The sequence below is a fragment of the Drosophila teissieri genome, chromosome X (genome assembly GCF_016746235.2).
Source record: "Drosophila teissieri strain GT53w chromosome X, Prin_Dtei_1.1, whole genome shotgun sequence".
Classification (NCBI taxonomy): Eukaryota; Metazoa; Arthropoda; class Insecta; order Diptera; family Drosophilidae; genus Drosophila; species Drosophila teissieri.
The window spans coordinates 10,709,109-10,729,728 of NC_053034.1; the positions used below are offsets into that span (position 1 = coordinate 10,709,109).

The 20,620-nt window shown below is 39.5% G+C and overlaps 1 protein-coding gene across 4 annotated transcripts in view; it reads right to left on the reverse strand.

Annotated features, from left to right (window-relative positions):
• The window catches only part of LOC122625175 (ras GTPase-activating protein raskol), a 42,971-nt gene that overhangs the window by 21,008 nt on the left and 1,343 nt on the right, over window positions 1-20,620 (reverse strand). For 2 of the 4 annotated variants that reach the window (XM_043805139.1, XM_043805138.1), the window contains exons 2-4: window positions 11,160-11,272; window positions 10,858-10,884; window positions 10,308-10,500 (exon numbers count right to left, since the gene is read on the reverse strand). In XM_043805139.1, coding sequence (XP_043661074.1) covers window positions 10,308-10,500; window positions 10,858-10,884; window positions 11,160-11,272 — 333 coding nt within the window. The remainder of the gene's footprint in view (window positions 1-10,307; window positions 10,501-10,857; window positions 10,885-11,159; window positions 11,273-20,620) is intronic. The other 2 variants (XM_043805141.1, XM_043805140.1) reach the window with 1 other exon arrangement.

Genomic DNA, 20,620 nt, shown 5'->3' on the forward strand with positions numbered 1-20,620 from the left:
TGCGCAAATCAGTCAGTCAGTTGAGAGATCAGCATCAGACAGAAGTACAGGGTACAGTAACTAAAGTGACTACAACATCGGCACAGAATAAAAAAATACATAAAATAAGGCAAACGGGCAGAGATCTTAGATTTCTATTATGGCATTTCTTTCATCTTCATTTTTTTCGCTTTTCTTTTTTTTTTATTCGCATCCATGTAGTGGCCCGGTCGTCTTCATCAACATTTTCATTTTCCAGGTTCTGTTTTTCTGCCATTTTCAGTTTAACCATTTGGCCGGGCAAACGGCGAATTGAAGTCGCGGCGTAATTGACGTTATAGTGATGAGATGAGATCAAAATGGACCACAATGATTGCGGCGATAATTGCGACACAGACAGACGGACAAACCGACAGACAGACAGACAGACGGGGGCACACAAATATTCTTTTGGAGCCACGCACCGAGGAATGATAAATGATAAATGAAATGTGGCAGGGAAAAGATGCAGCAGATACAGATACAGATACCCAGTGTTTGGATACGCGGAAAAACCAACTGGCGACAGAGAGGCACTTCTGAATGAAAAGCGCTGCGGAAAAGTGTTAATGTTCCAGGAAAATGCTGGCCTGAGTGGGAAACTATCTCAGTATAAACAAACACATGTCATCTTTCCACAAGAAAATCTTACTAACAAACTTTATCAACCTAATAAAACTGATGATGGCGATGGGATAGCATGTTTCCATATGTTTCTGCATAATTTGCACATCAAGTATTCAAATGAACTGCACCCAAAATGGCAGAGAGGTGAAAACATGTCTGCAAAGTATTAAGCTGCAAATATGGCTTAATAGAAGGGGTTTCTAATAATTCCCTAAGTCACTTATGGCGCAGCTTTGCCATAAAAAGAAGTTCCAAGAATAACGCTTAGAAGCAAGTGCTTGTACATCTGTTTTTGGCCAAGTGTATAGAGTATAGAGTATAGAGTACTCCTCCCATCTTTTCTTTTCAGGTGATTTCCAGAGGGGTGGGCGGTGTTTGTGTGAGTTTGTGATTCATTGAGAACAATGGCAATCTAATGATGATGATGATGATTATTGCAAACAACAACTAGGTAAACTCTTCTGACCAGGTCAGAGGGTTGGAGGGGGGGAAGGGCGGGGGTCGTGGTCGTTGATCCACAGTCAAATTAAATTACCAACCAACCACAACAAAGTAACAACGAAAAAGTGAAATTGTTGTTGCTCTCGTCCGGTTGTCATTGAAGGCACGTTTTCGTATTTTCGACGGATATTCGCGGTTTCTTATTTGAAGTGATCAGATAAATAAAAAGTGGACTGGAGAGGGGTGTGGGGTATGGGTATGGGTATGGGTAAGGGTTAGGTATCTCAATCCCAATAAAGGGAGTTCATGTAGAGGTATAATACGTGAGCGGCAATGATTTTCATGGCAGTCGAAAGCAGTCGAGAAATTCAGCAAATATCGTGGGAGCATCTAAGTTCGATGAAAGAGTTCTTCTAACTTCGAAGCTCTAGCATATCAGTACTATTACATTTACTGTCCGAAGTGAATCAATTTAGTATCAAACAACTGAGTGTGTTGCAACTGCCTTTGAATATTGATCATGCTGATATTATCGCAAGGGAAATTGTGTTAATTTCTGGTAATTTGAGCGCAATTAGTAGCTGCAAATGAGCTCATAAAAGAGAGCTTCCCAGATCCCAGCGATTATCTGTGCACTTGCTATACTGTTGTACTTTTTTTCCCCCCGATGACTGAGGAGCCAAAGAACTATAGAACGATAGAACTATAGAGGTATAGAGCTATAGAACTTAAGCACCGTTAGAAGCCGTCATCATCAGCATGCGACGGCTGTTTGAGCCACTTTCCTTTCGCAACACAACTGGGAAATGGTGTTGTATGGGGAGCGAGGAGATGCAGACATGTGGCGGCGACAACGCAATTTTCACACGATGAACTTAAGGCGTAGTAGCCCCTACTTTTCCCCTTTCCCCTCCCCTCAAATCTAGGCCCCCCCCTCGGCTCGACCGATATATTCGTGTCAACATGTGTTGTTGTGTTGCATATTATGTAAATTATTTGCGGGGCAAAAAGAAATGAAAGAGCAGCTAACTCATTGTCTTTGTGCAGAGAGAAACATTCCTAAGGGTTCCAAATAAGTAAATAATTCTATATAATATTGCTTTTGAATATATGTACATATGTTCATACTTGAAGTTAGTTTTTTCATTTACTATACTATTTATTCTGGAGTCATTCATTTTCGCGCAGTGTATATCTTCCCTCTCTTTCGCAGCCCCAATTGCGACCTCTTTCGTGGGCTAAGTAGCACCCAATGGGCCATCTCCAGCAGACAGGCCGCCACATTGTTGACCATGTTGAAATACGTCAAGCGATTTTAACTGTTTTAATGCTTTTTTCGCTCTGCAGTGCGAGTGAGAGGGGAACAGAGGTGGGACAGAGAGGGACTTATGGAGCTCATATTGTTTCTGCTTCCATTTTATTACCAGAACTGTGTGAACTTGCTGCTCGCGCTTTTCCTTTTCATTCCTGTAGTTTTAGTTGTTTAGTTGTTCGTGCGATTATTTTTCCAATTTCTTCTCTTTTTTCTTGTTCGAGACTTGCTAAATTTAGAGTAGCGTAGAGAGCTTAGGAAAATGAAAACTTGGGTGTATTTTTGGAAATGATTTCAAACGCATCTCAAGGTGCGAAATAAACAAATTTCTCGCCCGATGTAAACAAATCAAGCGTACCGAAAAATTTCGGTTCTGCTCGTCAAAATATAAACAAAATCAGCGGGATCGTTTCGATCGTGTTTACATGTGGCCACAGTAACAACAAATATGAGCTCAACTGATTCGGAAAATACGAAAATTTGCATCGAAAATAGGCATATGTACATACATACATACATATGTATCAATATGACGCGTTGTAGTGTCTTTGCAATGAATTAATTTAAGCAATTGCAATTACATTGAAATACAATTACTTTCCCAGATTTTCAAATAATCGTAATACAGAATATTAATGAAAGAATAATTTACTGATTTATGTAAGATGTAAAATCTCAATCATTGCAATATCGAAGGGAAATCAGCCTAGTTTTTCGTATGTGGCCAAGAAAATGAAGGGTTTTCTTATGACCTTAGTTTCGGTCTTCAAATTAAGCCGCATGATCCATCATCATCTGCTTTATCACTCAACCAGCACAACGATTAGGTTGCTGCCGCCACTTGATTATACAATCGAGTTAATTTGATGTTTCGCTGGCAGCAATTGCCACCATATCCATACACCATGCACCATCTACACCATACACCATACACCATACAGCAACTATACCATATACATATATATATACCATATATCCCATATAGATCGGGGCGTGTCCCGGGCCACAGAAAAAAGCGGATGATTGTACATCCCATACGTTTGTGCATTAGCCAGTGCGATGACGACATCTCTCAAATGTGTGGCAATCCGCGGACGGATAGACAAGTGGAAGATACAGATACAGCTACGGCTACAGCTACAGATACATTTGCAAACAACTCAGCTACGGATACGCAAAATGCCGACAGACAGATAGATTTATGACATATATGAATTACTAACTGTGCCGCTTCGCTAATTGTTGTTATTGCTACTCTTTGCCACAGTTATGACTCGAATTATTCAATTTTCAGCAGCCCCCAGAAATCAGCAGAAAAACAGAAACTTCAAAGCAGCGGAAATGCAAAAACAACCAGCACTCATGTGAAGGAAGGAAAAGAAGGGAAAACTTCAAGCAATCAAATTGGTAATACCCTTTTCGTAACAAAAGAGAAGTGACTATAATCAGAAATATAAGTTAATGAATAGTAACAAATATATGAATGTTTGATATACATAAGTCAAATTCAGTTATGTATATTGTTTTTAAGACTTTTGACCACCATTCAGAAGAAACTTTGTAAAGTAGATGTGATTTGTGTAGTTGTAGCGCATCGGGCAGATCATTGTGGCCGAAAGCAAATGCAATTGGCCAAAACCAGCGCCACAACCTGATAAAAACTGAAAAGGCAATTTCCAAGCGTCCGCCGCCCGTTGCAATGCATTTTAATTTGACTTTAAGTATTTGCGCATATAATTAACAGCAGCAGTTAGTACACATAAAACAAATGGAACGATGTTTCATTGCAAAAATGTAAAGTAGTGAAAAAATCATTTGCTTTACACGGAAATATTAGCTAAAGGTATGCAATTTATATATTTTTATTACAGTTGATGCAAGAAATGTGTTTGTTTCATGTCGATGTTTTTGTTTATGGCCACCATCATAAACAATAAATATAAAATCTTTTTCTCTTGGTGTATCGCTTGCAACAAAAAACACCAACTGCGTGTTTTTTTTTTCATTTCGAGTGGAAGGGGATCGCATTGTCTGGCAATTTCGCCCGCAACAATGGGATATACAGTGGCGAGCAAAAGTGAGTGCATGTTCATAACTCTCGACTTTCATCATCTATAAAAACAAAACTAAAGCAGGTAATCCAATAATTTTTTTTATTTTTGTTTACCTATCCCATTTTTAACAAATAGGACAAAAAAAACCGTAACAATATGTATTCAGCGAAGACTTAGAAAATAAAAACCAAAAAAAGTCGCAAAAACTCACTTTTGCACGTTATAAGAAAATAAAGAAAAAATTAATTTTTAATATATTGTCCATAGAGCCTTATTATGAATTACTTGATTTACTCGAGATGGCATACTCTCTACCAAGTTTTCAATGACTTCCTTGGAAATTCGGTTCCATTCATCTTGTACACGCTCCCAAAGATTGGTCATGTTTGTTGGAGCTGAGTCGTACTGCCCGAGCCTTCGTTTCACGATTGACCAAAGATTTTCAATCGGATTGAGGTCAGGACTTTGTGCTGGCCACTCCATCAACTTGAAATTTTGTTCACCAATCCATTCCTTGACAATTTTCGCTCGGTATAAGCCAATCGGCAGTGATTGCAGCTCAAAAACGCCGAAATGTGACATCCAGATCGCAACAGAAAGGTCGCAAAAAATTATTATCGGACTCAGATGCCCGACTAAGGAATATCCCAGATGAGGAAAAATAGGCTGCTAACACCTAAAGAAGCATCTTTGGCCATAAACAAAAACGTTAGCGAGTGGACTGCCAGAAGAGCGCTGCGCAACATTGGATATGCAACGGCTGTTAAAAAAAACAAACCTGCATTATCCGAAAAAAATGTTAAGGCGCGTCTAAAATTTGCGAGAGATCACAAAGATTGGACCACAGATGATTGGAAACGTGTTGTCTGGTCTGATAAGTCCAAGTTCAACCGTTTCCAGTCAGATGGTAAACAATACTGCTGGCGTAGACCCGGAGAACGGATTCAAAGACACCATGTGAAGCAAACCGTTGAACATGGCGGCGGAAATATAATGGTCTGAGGATGCTTCACATGGTGGCAAGTCTGCCCCCTGCATTTAATAGATGGCATTATGCGAAAGGAGGACTATCCGCATATTTTGCAAACCCATCTTCCCATTTTTATGGAGAAATGTGCGTATTCGGAAGAAGATATTATTTTTCAACAAGAAGGCGATCCGAAGCACACAGCGAAAATTGTCAAGGAATGGATTGGTGAACAAAATTTCAAGTTGATGGAGTGGCCAGCACAAAGTCCTGACCTCAATCCGATTGAAAATCTTTGGTCAATCGTGAAACGAAGGCTCGGGCAGTACGACTCAGCTCCAACAAACATGACCAATCTTTGGGAGCGTGTACAAGATGAATGGAACCGAATTTCCAAGAAAGTCATTGAAAACTTGGTAGAGAGTACGCCATCTCGAGTAAATCAAGTAATTTATAATATGGCTCTATGGACAATATATTAAAAATTAATTTTTTCTTTATTTTCTTATAACGTGCAAAAGTGAGTTTTTGCGACTTTTTTTGGTTTTTATTTTCTAAGTCTTCGCTGAATACATATTGTTACGGTTTTTTTGTCCTATTTGTTAAAAATGGGATAGGTAAACAAAAATAAAAAAAATTATTGGATTACCTGCTTTAGTTTTGTTTTTATAGATGATGAAAGTCGAGAGTTATGAACATGCACTCACTTTTGCTCGCCACTGTATATACAAATATCTCGTTGGATAGGCTCGACAACTACAACAACTACAACAACTACAACTGCCAACAGCAGCTTGTTCGCAATAATAACTCAAAAAAAGCTCTCCAATGTGACATGTGCCAGCCCCCTGCCATTCAACCCCCCTCGAAAACGCCGCCCCTCCTGCGGCCATTCAGGCAATGCAAATATGAAGCTTTGTTTCCATCAACTCCACCGAACAAACAGCTGAAATGATGGGGGGCGGGGGGAAAAGCGGCGAGAAACTGGGAGAAAAAGCGAGGAAATCGAGAGGAAGGGGAAGAGGAAGATCAGCTGACAACAAAGCAAAGAGAAGGGCAGGCAAAAACAAAACAAAATAGTCGAAACAAAAACAATAAAAAAGGCACAAAGATCTCAAACAATTACACACAATTCCCTTGTTACAGTGCCAAACAAAAGATGATGGCCACAAATTTGATCGACTGCTGAGAAATCCTATGGCTAAAACACTTTGTTGCCAACAAAAGGGACTTCCTAGGGGGCCCAAAGCACTCGACTTACAACGTTGGTTTCCCCACAAACTTAACTACCATCAAAATATGGTTACGAAAGATACTAGGCAATAGTAAGCATTCGTTACTATTGAAAACAGAGTTTAAATATCTATCATTTTTTGTGCGATTTCCCCAAATCAGTTTACATTTCTGAGACTTTCAACCTGTTTCAACAATTTAGCTCAGTTTCAATCTGCTCCATTTAAGGCTACCAATAAACTGCGAACATATTTGACAAGCTGTTGACCTCAGTTTATTAATTTGGCGAGTCGCAGAACTACTGACAGGCGCAGAATGGCTCAAAATTGAATATCTACGAGTATTCATTCATTCATTCGCAGAGAAGTCCAAATTCATAGCATTCATGATGAATGCTAATTCTGAAGTGAAGTGCTATTTTCGTATGATATGCACCAAGTGCAGTTCTTGCTGCTGCATGTGGATCAACGATTGTTGATGTTGCAGTTGCAGTTCTTCTTGGCTCTGAATACTATACTATACTATAACTATACTATACTATACTATACTCCACATGCAGTGCGTTCAAGTAGATGCATGTATAAATAAAATGTGGGTCATGTGCATCAAATTATTTAATTGGTGTCAATTGGCGTTGGATTTTTCTTTTCGCTTTTCGCTCGCTCGCCCGCTTTTCTTTTATTTTCATTGCATTTCGTTTCGATTTCCGTTAAGCCGTTTAACTTGATGTTGTTATTCTTGTTGCTGCGCTTACAGCTGAAATTGCAGTTGCATTTCGTGTTGCTGTTGCAGTTGCAGTTGCAGTTGTGTCAATAAGCCGGGCTTAACACTTTTGTGTGATTTGCATGGGCCTCGAAATTTTGATAGAGCGCAAGTACACAGGGGGAAATCTTCAAGGCATTGCAATCAATTTGAATTCTGCTAACTGATTGCATTTAAAAAGGGTTTCTTAGCTTAGCTGATGCACAGTTTCTATTCAAAACTAGCATTTTTAGCTGCCAGATATTGCCATGCGATTTCTCTCAGTGCTCAAAGTAGAAGCAACAAATTTGAACCTGCCTATAATGTGTGTCAACGGCTTCTGATTGCAGCAATAACAGCAACTGACAACAACAACCAGTATTTACAACAAATAACAAACAAGACCAGAAGCTCCCTTATTACCCCCCACCCCCCGGGAAAATGGAAATGGGCACCCCCCACTCCCCACTTCCCGCTGTTGCCATGTTCCAAATACTTCGATGGCAAAGCGAAAACAAAAAGACGGCTAATCCGGATACGATTATGGCCGTAAACGGTTTACAGTAACCAAAAAATATAAGGTAACACCAACAACAACTACAACAACAACGTGACTTTCCGGTGTCCCTTAAAACGGTGTCAAGCGCTCATTTCCCTAATTTAGTTTACATTTTCTCCTCTTTTTTCTTTTTTCTTATTTCCTTTCTTTTTGCCTCACTTTGGTGTCTTTTTCTTGCTCACCCAAATACAAAACACCCAAAAAAAAAAAAACAGAAATTAAAACAGAAACATTGAAAACCGCCCATGAAACGCAAGTCGTACGATAAAATGTGAAACTTTTGGTAGTAAATACACATTTTAAGATCGCATTTAAATATCCTATAAACAAATATTACAATATATTACTTAATTTGCATAACATTTGGGGTAAAGCAAAACCAATGCCATGCAAATAATTTAAATGTAAGAATGCATTTTAAGATCGCTTTCTTTTCCTGTGCAGTATGTACAATGCCATTTTTATATGAGAAACATATTAATGAACTTTAAACTTGAATCCTTTGAGTCGCTTTATAAGCATTGTAATAGTTGTGATCTTGAAAATACGAGAAATGTTTTCTGTGCAGCGGTGGCTGTCTGGCTGCTTATTTTGCTCAGTTTATGTGGCCAAGACGACGATGATGGGCTATGTCAGAAGGCGGGGGCGGAGGCGGGGGCGTGGTTGGTTTCTTAGGGCAAGGGGGTTGGGGGATTTGCACTCGCAAGTTTGCCTTTGTAGTTGCCCAGTATTTTTTTGTTGTATATATTTTTTCGTACGATTTTCACATTCTGTTTGTTTTTGTTTGCATTTATTTTTAGAACATTTTCGAATTCGCAACGCACACGCACGCAGATACAAGCACGGCCCGCATAGTTTAGCCATGTTTTCAGCCATTTTCCATGCTAGCTACCATACGATATTCACTTGGGCCACAAAAAAAAAAAACGTATTCAAAAAAATATCTGATTAAACGCACAATTTTGTGTGAAACGGATGCAAAACGCGTCTTTGTTGATTGTTAAGCGGAGCCCAGCCAGGCCAGTCATTTTGCACTGTTAACCGTTTGGCTAAATAATAACAATGACAACAATAACACTAGCACCAATAACAACGAACCGAACGGAGCGATTTGAACCGCCTGCGCCGGAAGCTTAAAGTCGACTGAATGCCGCTCAACCATTCATGCGATAGCAACAAGATGATGCAACATTCCCGAATGTTGCGGAAATGTTTAGCCGGCAACATGTTGCCGAAACGGTTAACAGTCGACTGTTACTGCTACTGTTAACCGTTTTTCTTCGTAGTTTTAGGAATTTTAAGAGAACAATAATAAAAAAAACAAATTTATATTTAAATTTGACTTTTTAAACTTAAGGTGCATTGGGAAGGGGCTTAAATATAATAAATATTTTATTTAATGCAGTTTTCGCTTCCAAATATATGTATTTACTTAATGGATGCTGATTCAATGAATAATTTACGTGCAAAAATGTGATCACGCATTGCAACGTTATCAAAAGATAACTTAGTATATATGTACATACATCCGATGCAATGACGATTCATACTAAATTGCGCATGGGTGGGATTAAAATGTATCCGTTCTTAATGAGCTGCACATCTTACAGATAAGCGCACACACAGCCGAGCAATAGAACCGAAACGATCTCGCCATCGACGGAAGTGTCGGCTGCACGGACGGCACCTTCCACATGGGCCCAAAACCAAAGCCGCCCACCCCGCCCACTGCAGCCACCCCAAACCGCCTCCCGTTCGCCATCGCCATCGCCATTGTGCCGAATGCTCCGGCATGCGTGACGATAGAAACAAATTTCCTGACTACCCACACACACACACACAGAATGCATTGAAAAAAGCCCAAGACACGGATACACACACCTCTAGATACGATCGAAAAGTGTTACGGACCCACGGCAAAACATGAACATCAACAGAAAAAAAACAAAAAAAAACTAAAACTGCAATTACTGATGAGCACTGATGAGCCCGCTTGCCGGTCAAATGCAATTAAAGCGCCGCTTGACCACACCAACAAAATCAAATCCACCTGACGCGAAGCCATATACGAGTATGTATGCTATTGCATAACACTCGAATAGGTTGATATACCAATATCACTTCCTTCCGACTGAAGTGCTATCGCTTGGAATGATCATTTGCAATTGGTTCTTATATTTTTGATGGTTTTTTCAAGATATTTATATCCACAAAAGAAGTCATTCATGCCGAACTATGCTTGTCTTCTTTTGTATTTCATATTCTGCAAGGTTGTTATTACTCGAAATACTAAATAAATTTTGCAAAACAACACCTTCAACAGCTTAGGAGCTTATCACTAAGGTTCTCACTTACCTAGTTCACTGTAGAGCGTCGTGTTCAGCACGATGTCGTTGATGCCACTCATGCCGCTGCTGCCGCCCACACACGAATCCGAATCCTCGTTCTCCTCGGCCAGCGTCGGCGGTCCATCCCACAGAGCCTTCGCAGGACGACGAACTCGGTCCAGTCGGACCCTTGGAATGTCCTCGTAGCACACATCGCCTAGCTGCAGATCAAGGTTAGGCGGTTGTAAAAGTGATTAAAATATGCTAAATATCCGACATTTTACAGTTTCCGTTTTAAATGTTTTTACGTAGATATTTACATTTAGGCTTTAATTAGTTAGAATTAGTATATAAGCAAGGTTTGGATATTAGTTTTTAGATAGTTAAATTTCAATTTAATTTCCAAGGTATGTTGAGATCTAAGCTTTTAGATATTACATTTACATTCTTCTTTTCGAAATTAAACAGCTATCCTCAATCCAATTGAATCAGCAATGACGTAAAAAACGGAAACAGTAACGTGTCTTTTCGCTTATGATGGGCGGTTTTCCAGTTCCGCATCGGATTGCACTACCCACCTCCTTTTTGGGCGTGGCCGGGAATATCTACAGGTTAGTAGAACGATAGTAGTAGTAGTAGTAGTAGTAGCGGTTTGTTTACATCCATATGGGTTAGCGATAGTGTGCAGTGGTGAGAGACAGGGATAGATATACACAGACGAAAATACAATGCCAATGAACTTGATATGTTAACAGTTACGGTTACAAAGCGATTAGATGTCTGCTTTACTGGCTGTTTCAGCATGTGTGTGTGTGTGTTTTGTGTGTGTGTTAGTTGCTATATATTGGGGTATACTATCAATATATCTGGGATTGCTCACCGATATCTCCTCGCTGCAGTAGGCGGTGAATGTCTGATCGTCCTGCTGCAGCACGCAGTACAAAGGACCCCAGGGAAGCGTCTTGATCACGCGAGTGAGTTCTCCCTCGGTTTCTGTAAAACAAAATGCAAACATTATAGTATAATGTTAATGGCATAACATGGTATGTGAGTCTTGATTAAATCTTAACCGCATTATCACCAAGTGGCGCCACCTGTTGGCGAACGCCTTAAGCAGGTATTGGAAAAGTGCTGCCTACTCTTAGGCATTATTTCCTAAAGCGAATGTAAAATGCGCGTAAAATTACATCTGCATAGACATGTTCGTGTTAACTACACGCAACAAACTCGCTCAAATGTAAAGTATATAATGACTGATCTGCAAACTGGATTTAAAACATACATATAAAACGCATTTCAATCGCAGTTTGGGTCATAAAAAAAAAAAACGAAATCCAAAACTGCACAACGTCAAACGTTATGTAGATGCCATGTAATTGTGCCAAAAAAAACGTTGTGTGGAAAATGTGGCGCATGCGTGTTCCTAATTATGCTGCAGCAACTAGTTTAGATTATTTATTTATGCATCTGCAATCGCATATGCAGTCCCAATTGCAACTTTGGACTGCAGACTGCAATGCCGTTTCTGATGTGCAAATTATATGCATTAGAATTTATCTAATGGCGGGATACGAGGAAGAAGAAGAAGAGGCTGCAGTAGCTGCTAAGATAAAACAATGAGAATTGCTTAGCCAAGTTGAACCGCATTGTGATTCAATGCCCGTTTTTTCCTTCAGTTTTTTAGCTTGCGTGTCTGAGTTCTCAAAGTTCGTTTCACTCAGTTTGCGTCCTCTTCATGCTTTCTCCTTCTTCAATTCTTCGTTTTTTTTTTCCTCTCTATGAGATAACAATGTGAGGAGGCAGCTACAAAAATGATTTTAATTTGAAGTTTAGCTTCGTGGCGATGTGGGCGTGACACGGATTACACGGAAAAATCAAAAAGTTTTCACAGTCGTAATTCGTAATTTGTATCTACTCATGGAAGTAACAAGTTTGTAATTCTATTATAATTTAGATACATTTATTTCGGCCGCAAACATATTATTTGAGAAATAATTAACATGAAAATCACATTTTAGTCTTACAAATTTAGAAAATCTCATTGACTTTTGTTTACATAAGTTATGTAATTTACATTTATATAATACGTTTTTATTGCAAGTGAAATCTAATATACATTCAAAATAGGCGGAAAAAGACTTTTATGCTTGGCAAACTGCATTCCGCTCAGTGTATTTAAAGTTTGACTTCGTTGAATTCTCTGTTTTTTTCCTATTTAAGCGGCGAATCATTTCACATACAATATGTACGTACGAGTGAGCGTATTTTTCAAGTCCGGCGCCGTCTGCCCATTTAACATAAATATTGTAAGTAATTGTGAAGACAACAACAACAAGTACAACAACAACTGCTGTAGTGGAGCGTAGCGATGACGTCGAAGCCCCAGAAAGAGATGGGGCTATGTGAAGTAAGAGAGAGAGAGAGAGAGGGCGCGAAATTGAAGTCGTTGCTCAGCAAGTTTGCGTTAATTTTTTCTTCTATTTTTTTAACGTTCGTTGGCCGTTTGTTTCTTTATTATAAATTTTCACATTATATTTTTTTTTCGTTTTTATTGTTGTTGCTTTTTGCATAAGAATTTCTCGGTTTTTGAGTTCTCGAGTTCAATGTACTGTGTCAGCGGTTTTTCTTTTCTGCACACGGCAACAGGTGGTGACGAGGGGGCAACAAGGGAGGCGGGGGTGGCTTAAAAGTGGGGCTTAGAAAGGGGGGGGGGGGGCGTCAAGGGGCGAGCGGAGATTTGCGGTTGGCCAACGGACAAACGCACACAAACCTTGGCCATCAGCTGGCATCTGAGCGTGGAAAACGTGGAAAAACAAGTGTTTTGCTTTTGGTTTTTCCCCCCATCACCGCATCATTTCGGTTTTCCTTCAATAAATCTACACAGAAGGAAAAAAGGAGTTGCGAACTCAATCTACACAGAAGGAAAAAAGGAGTTGCGAACTCAATCTACTTGACTAAACAACAAGGAACGTATTGCTTGCTTTTTAAAAGAAAACTAAATACAAATGTACCGCGAATACTTTTCGCTCGTACGAGAAATTTTCTTCTGGTTGTGTTTTTTTTTCTTGAATAATTCGAACAATCTGTGAATTATCTTCGGTTCGCAGTGCATTTCCCCGTGGCATTCGCATTTATATACATATTTGTGCTCATATGACCGTCAGGGAACTTGAAGATAAGATACAACCGACAGATTTAATTCCACGTAAACCGCTTCTCGTCATGAATGTTTCGGTGCGTTTCAGATGTAGATATTTAAATTCCATATAATTAGGCAAATATTTTCAGGGATAATATCAGTTGTAGGCATGGGAAAACGTGCACAATAAATTAATAGAACAATCAATATAATTTCTCATCGCAATTTGGAGATAATTTGATTGCAGTTGCCATAATTGTATACAATTTATCAACTGTTCAATCAACAATTCAAATGTGTACATTTAAATCTTAACTTAATGAATTACATTTTTTGAAATTCAGAAAGTATGGAAGTTGTGTCAGAATAATTAATATTAAAAATACTTTTCAACATTAAAAAATGTAACTTAATGAAAACTTTATCACTTTTAAGTAGTCATAGAAATGATTAATTTCAGTTGTATTGAAAGGAGTTAGCTAAATGATATACAATTTACATAAATGAGTCAACATATATGTATTTATTTAATGAAATTAAGTGAGTCAAAATATTTATTTATGAGTAAACGATCCATAGTAATCTGGCAATTAACAACTAAATCATCAAATAAACCTCTATGATAACAACCGAAAGCCATTAATTAACTCTTCATCACTCATTCAATCATTAACAATTTTCTTTCGGCTGAAGTTTTTTCTACACAGCGCATAGTTTAATTTCCCAATTAAGCTGCGATCGATTTACCGCAGCGATACGCACTGTATAAGGTTCACAATAAGAATGGTATGCTAATTGAAATTATCTCATTACAATGCCGACAACTTCTCGCATCTTCGAGCTGTGTTTTTCTTTCATTTCGCTATCACCGCGCATAATTAATGACATCATCGGTGGTCTTGTACCATATTTATATACATATATACCCACTATTTTCCAGTTGAGTTTTTCTTATTTTTTTGAATAGGAATTCGGATTGATTCACTATAGTTTTGTGGTTTTTTGCAGCTTAAGCAAAGGAAAAACGCATCGCACCAAATTGAATTATTAAATGTTAAGGCGCAACGAAAAGACATTGCCAATTAAAACTAATTTAAAATAATTTATGCTCTGTGCGTCATCTGTGCGGTTTGTGTGGGTGTTTGCGGGGGGAGTGGTGGGTGTTGTTGAGGGGGGAAAATCGGAGGGGCGGCGTTGCGGAGTTGCGGGGTGGTGTTGAGTGAGGGGAAACAGTCAAGCTGTTTCCCTTGTCCATTGTCGCCAGCTAAACCACAAGAAAGAAATGAGTTTTCCTGCGGTTGGTGTTTTGTTCAAGCAAATGGGGGCGTGGCAGCACGCCTCTCAGCTGCATTTACAGAAAAAACTTGGACGAATCATTCGTAGTACTCGCGGAATTTAAGTGTATATGATATTTATTAACATTAAAAGAAAACAAGTGCTCTAACTAGATTTTGTTATTACTCTGCAATTTGTGGTATTTTTCCAAGGCCAGTCTTTTTGCACACAAATCGTAAATTTTTCGAACGATAAACAAATTGTTTGTGCAGCCACAACAACACTGTATTACAGCTATTTATATTGATGATCTCATATTTGTATAAATTGTGTTCTTTTATCTTGAAAACTTACGAATTTAGCTTGAAAATGATGATCAAATTTGAGTATTTTAAGTAATGTGTGCTGCTTACAAAACCGCTAGCAAAAGTTACATCTTTTTTCTGAGTGTCCCGTTTAGGCTATAGCTTCCGCATGTTGCAGCTGTCCCAAATCATCTTCATCCCCATCTCCTGCGCCCCCAAAACAACATGTTGCATTTTGGGCGGTGACCCCCGCCCGACCCAGATGCATACATATATAAATCTCTATGTGCCCAGACATCCGTGTATATATGTGCATATATGTATGTATGTATGTATATATAGATGGCACGCAATCCCGACACAAATCGTATGCGTTGCGTAAACGAACGAACAAACGCATTTAATTAGGTTTATGGGAAATATGCGAAACGTTCGAGAAATCAAACACAAACAACTGAACGCAAAAAAAAAAAAACAAGAAACGGAGGCAAAAAAGACCGGAGACTGAAATCTAACAAACCAACTGGGGCTGTTCCACTTTTTAGAGCCCCAATCCCCCCGTCATCCCCCCTTCGAAAAGCAAACAATGCAGAATTATAGCATAACTTGGATTTTGCATCATGTAATAGCAGGCGACCTGCTTGCATTTGATTTGTCAATACATTTATAGACTCTTTTCTTTCGACTTTTTCCCAGTCTTTCGTCTTTCGTCTTTCGACTGACTGCCCCAACTTCTCTCCCACATTGTTGTGGTGATGTTTTATATTTATTTTTTGGTCATATGACAAAGGGAATCACGGCTCTGTGAGTCTGTGATCGTCGCCAATGTTTGGTTGCATTTTTGTGCCCATCCTATACACACACACTCATACCATATACACACATACTATATACACACACGCAGACGATCCCATTTTTCGGTCCATTTTGATGGGCTTTATTTAGTGGAAGTTCCGATTTTAGTTCGGAAAGATACATACTAACTTAACTGAGATATTTATAAGAATTTCTCTAAAGCTAGCTGAGTTATACCTAAGGAAATGTTTAAGAATTCCCCCAAAGCTCTTATATCATATCGAATAAAGAATAAAGAAAGAAATTCATAAAAACTGCCATCGTTTGATGTTCGATTTATGTGAGCCATTATTTCGTGGCTCAGCGAAATGATTCGATTTTCTAGACATCTGATGGCGAATTGCGATTTTGGTAAATCGACACCTTGTTTCCGAGAAAGAAAAATAAATACCTGTATAGCTGGCGAGTTGCGATGCACTGCACCGAAATGAAACACTATAGGAGCTAAATAAAAACCGTAGCACCCAAAGTGCGACACTTTGCGGATTGTTAGTCGAATTCCTCGGGTGTGAATTGTTTTCATTTGGCTTTTGTTTGGCTTTTGCATACGCAGGCCCGCTGAAAATGTGTGTTTACATTCCGCTCAGACTTATTTTGATTTGATTCGTATGGGAATGGGTTTGGATGGGCGGCCGATGGGGGAAGAACAAGTGTTTTGGCAGCCCAAAACCCAAATATGATTCAATGCGCTGGGAATCCAGCATTCGACGAGTCCCATCTGGACAATCATCACTTTATCGCTTCTTTTGGCTTTTCTAACTAACTATATATATGTATATATAGGAACGATGCGAAACGGGTTTTCTTTCACTGAAGTTTCCCTTTTGTTTTAGCGACGGGGCAACGTGTTAATTTGTTCGAGTTCGATTTGCTAAAAGCACCACAAAAAAGCCGGCTTTGGACCCCCAAAACACTTGGTAACTTCGTAGACTTGGAGACGCAGGTGGCGAGGTGTTGCTGTTGTTGGTCATAGAGGAAAAAGTGAATTTTTTCATAGAAAGTTGTTGGGCAACATTTGCAGCGGCGACAGCGCAACGCATTCGATACTTGAAAATAGAAAATTACAGTAGGTTCCCCTCCATCCGACCATCCAACCATCCAACCATCTAACCATCCGACAGCAGGCCGTCTCTTTCCTTCTTCCTGCCTCGCTCTCTGTCGCTCTCAGCCTGGGCGACAGGTAATCGCAGCCGCATCAAGTTGTTTCGACCATGTTTCACTTTCTAGCAGATGCAGTGGGTCAAGCTCGGCAGGCGGCAGATCCCAGCCAGATTATGGATGGATTGCAATTGGAAAGGTTTGCCCCAAACGAAAGTCAGCCGCTGACGGGGATCATTGAACTTGAACCATTACAATTTTCAATTAATTAGCAGTGGCGATTTGTACTTCAAAGTCTTCACTTCCATTCGATATTCTACTGTAGAACCATTTATACTTCTTCAATTTATGTTGAAGTGTTTATCAATGAGAGTTTGGCATATGACTCATGTGACATTAATCTTTTTTACGTTCTCCAACGAAATATTTTATATTTTACGCCTTTATTCATTCTTATTCATTACATTTATCATATTCTATTCAATAAGCATAATTTTAGCTACTTGCTCGTTAAAAATTTAAGAACGTGAATTTTGCGACACAAATTATTTTGTTTGCTATTTTCACCTATTCATTTAGTTGATTTTAGCATAGCTTGAAGCCACTTTTCATTTCAGCTTAGAGAGTTTGGCTAATAGCTGGAAATGGCTTTAAATGCTAGAAACTTTGAGATACATTTGTATCTGAAACCTGCAATTTGATAGTTAGCAGGTGGCGGCGTCGCTTTAACCCATAAAAATCGAATTGGCCAACAAAAACGACAACAACGAGTGCAATGCCAAAAAGTGTGTCAGCGACAAAAGCTTTCGGCCAAGTTAATGACGCCATCATCTCGACACTTGTGTGTCGCTCCACCATTTATCGTTCTTCTCCATCGGCTGGTCGTGGCCAATGGCCACTCCTCCTCCAGTCCAAGTCGCAGTCGCAGTCTTCAGTCTTCAATCTTTGCTTTTCAGTCTGCCTTTTGGCCCAGTCGATTTCTCCTCTTCTCGCCGTCTTCCTTTTAACGCTTTTGCCATGGGCCTGCCTGCCTGGTGTTGGTTTTGTACGCAAGCGGCCTCATAACCAATTTCTAAACGCCAAAGCCCAAAGAACCAAGTCGTACCACACCACAAACGGGCCAAGACGAAAGAGTTTGGACATGGCCAAGTGACATGCAAAGCGAAAGCCAAGAGGGGTTAACAGGGTGCAGTGCACACTATCGATCAAAGAAAGTTTCTAAGCACTCTTACAATAACGTGATAAAATAATTAGCTATATTTTTGGTCAGCTCTTACATTGATTATCAACTGTTGGCCGTAAAACGGCACACGTTTTCGTCATATTTGTTTTGCAGATTCTTGCGTACATTGTAGCCGGTGTTGACTGTGCCATCTAACAACCGACCAAATAAAAAGGCAGCTACAACACGAAACATGACAGAAATGATGTCAAGCCAGCGGGCGACACGAAAGAACAACAGCAACTCTAGCAAAAAGAAAAAACTAACAGGAACAACCAAATGGATCGAACTTCTGCGATTAGTTCTTGGCTCGAATACACTGACAGAAACTCGAACGTTTAAATCAACATAGTATGCAAGATCAAAGTTGGTTAGATTGCTTTTTGTTTTAAATTCATGAATCAAGTTGAATGGCTTACAATAAAGGGTTACAAAGAGATACAATAACTTTTAATATAGTTAACATACTAATGAAATTACAATAGAGTTTTAAACAAAGAGATGGCAAAGTATTTGATGATCTGGTTTACAGATGTCGTGCGTTTTTTCTTTCTGTGCATGTGTTTCTATGCGCTTGTTTGTTAACCGAGTTTTGTAGGTGGGCTTCAAAACCGAGTGCGCAAGAAAATAACAAACGTCCGAGAGACATGGACAAAGACGAAGCCAAATGGCGAGGCAAAAGGTTACCATAGAATGCCATCAATGACCTTGACACACCAACCCGCACGCACACAAGCACACACAAACGCACACACGCACACACACTCGTGTTCACCTGGAAATAAACACACCTTCCTTCCGCTGCGTTCAAATAACCGTAACAGAAAGGTAAGAAAACAAAAAAAAAAAAAAAAATGAAATGGAAAAATAAAGCAAATGAGGCAAACCAACGAAATCCGAAAACGGCAATAAGAGAAGTTGCCTTCAAGGCGAAGGTAGCCTTTTTTACTGTTTGCTGCCACTTATCGCGATCGTTTCAATGTGTGCGTGTGTGTGTGTGTGTGTGTGGATGTCTGCTATTACCAATTTCTGCTTTACGTGTTCCCTCAATGCCCCATGCTAATCCAAATACACACGAGCATATCGGCCACAGGCGACTAAACTACGACATGTACTATTTGCCCTGGGAAAACCCTTTTATCAATTATAATGGTATTATATATCGCCATCTATTGGATTGTTTTCGAGTTTCAAATGATTTTGTTAAGTAGTTTTAAACACTTCTATTCAATACTACTTTTAAACACTCATCCATTTGAAAAACTTATGCATGAAACCCCCTTTACAAGTTAGTATTTACTGTCATCTGTGATTTACACATTTGGCTTTGAATAACATTTTAGAACACGAGTTTGTGGTTATTGAGATTATTTTAAAGTGTCCAAGTAATGGATGGTTTGTAGCAACTACTTAGGCATTCATGTCCACTTCAGCTTCGCCACTTTGGTCGCCTGAACATTCGATGAGAGGAGATACCCTGCGCAAGGGCTTTGTTGTCTATTTGCCTGGGTATTTGCAGTGTGCGATGTGTGTGTGTTTGGGTGCTTGTGTGCGTGTGTTTTCACCTTTTTCCGAGGGTCGTACAAGCTACCCCTCACTGAAACAACAACAGCAACAACAACTAAGGCAACGACAACCTGCGACAGGTAAAATGTGAGATAACGGGGAAAAACGCTCGTCGACAAACATGAACCTGCCCGAAAAATGTGGAAAGGTATTTTTTCCCAGGCCAAGGAATTTGCACAGGTGACACGAAGACACTTAACTCGAGAGAGCTCATCCCACAGCCCACAGCTCAAACATCACAGATCACACATCCCACATCCGCATCCACATCCGCAACCGCTTCCACATCCACATCCACATCCGCCGGGAGGCAACCTCTTTCCATCCAAATTTCCATCCCCCCGCAAAACCCACAGATGAACCTCCCATAAGTGTCACATTAAAAAGCCGACTTATGGCCACTTGCTCACCATTTTTATGCACTTTTAAAAAGGTGTTAAATGCATAGCCAAGTGAAAAACTACTCGAGTTGGTCACTGGGTTTGACTTTCGTGTTTGACGTACTCCCAAACCATAATTTCCCACTCAAAATTCGCTATGCGCAATTTAATGCTTCCTTAATAATGGTTAATATTTAACTACCATATAAATACCTACTACAGTTTCTAGCTCTTTAACAAACTTTTATCTGAGCCGCCTTCATTAGCAGTGCACATAAAGATTGTATCTAATAATTTGTATCTAATGGTCCCTAATAGTAAGTTAGATTACAGCCATTTGCTTACTTTGAGTTGCGATTAGAAAATACATTTGTTTCTCGACGCTGGGTACTCTTGGGTACCATTATTTGTCTTCAGATGTTTTTTCTTATCTCCCTGGTTCCATTAACTCTTAAAGTACTTTTAGTTCCGAGTTTATATTACAAAGTCCAGGGGATAGTT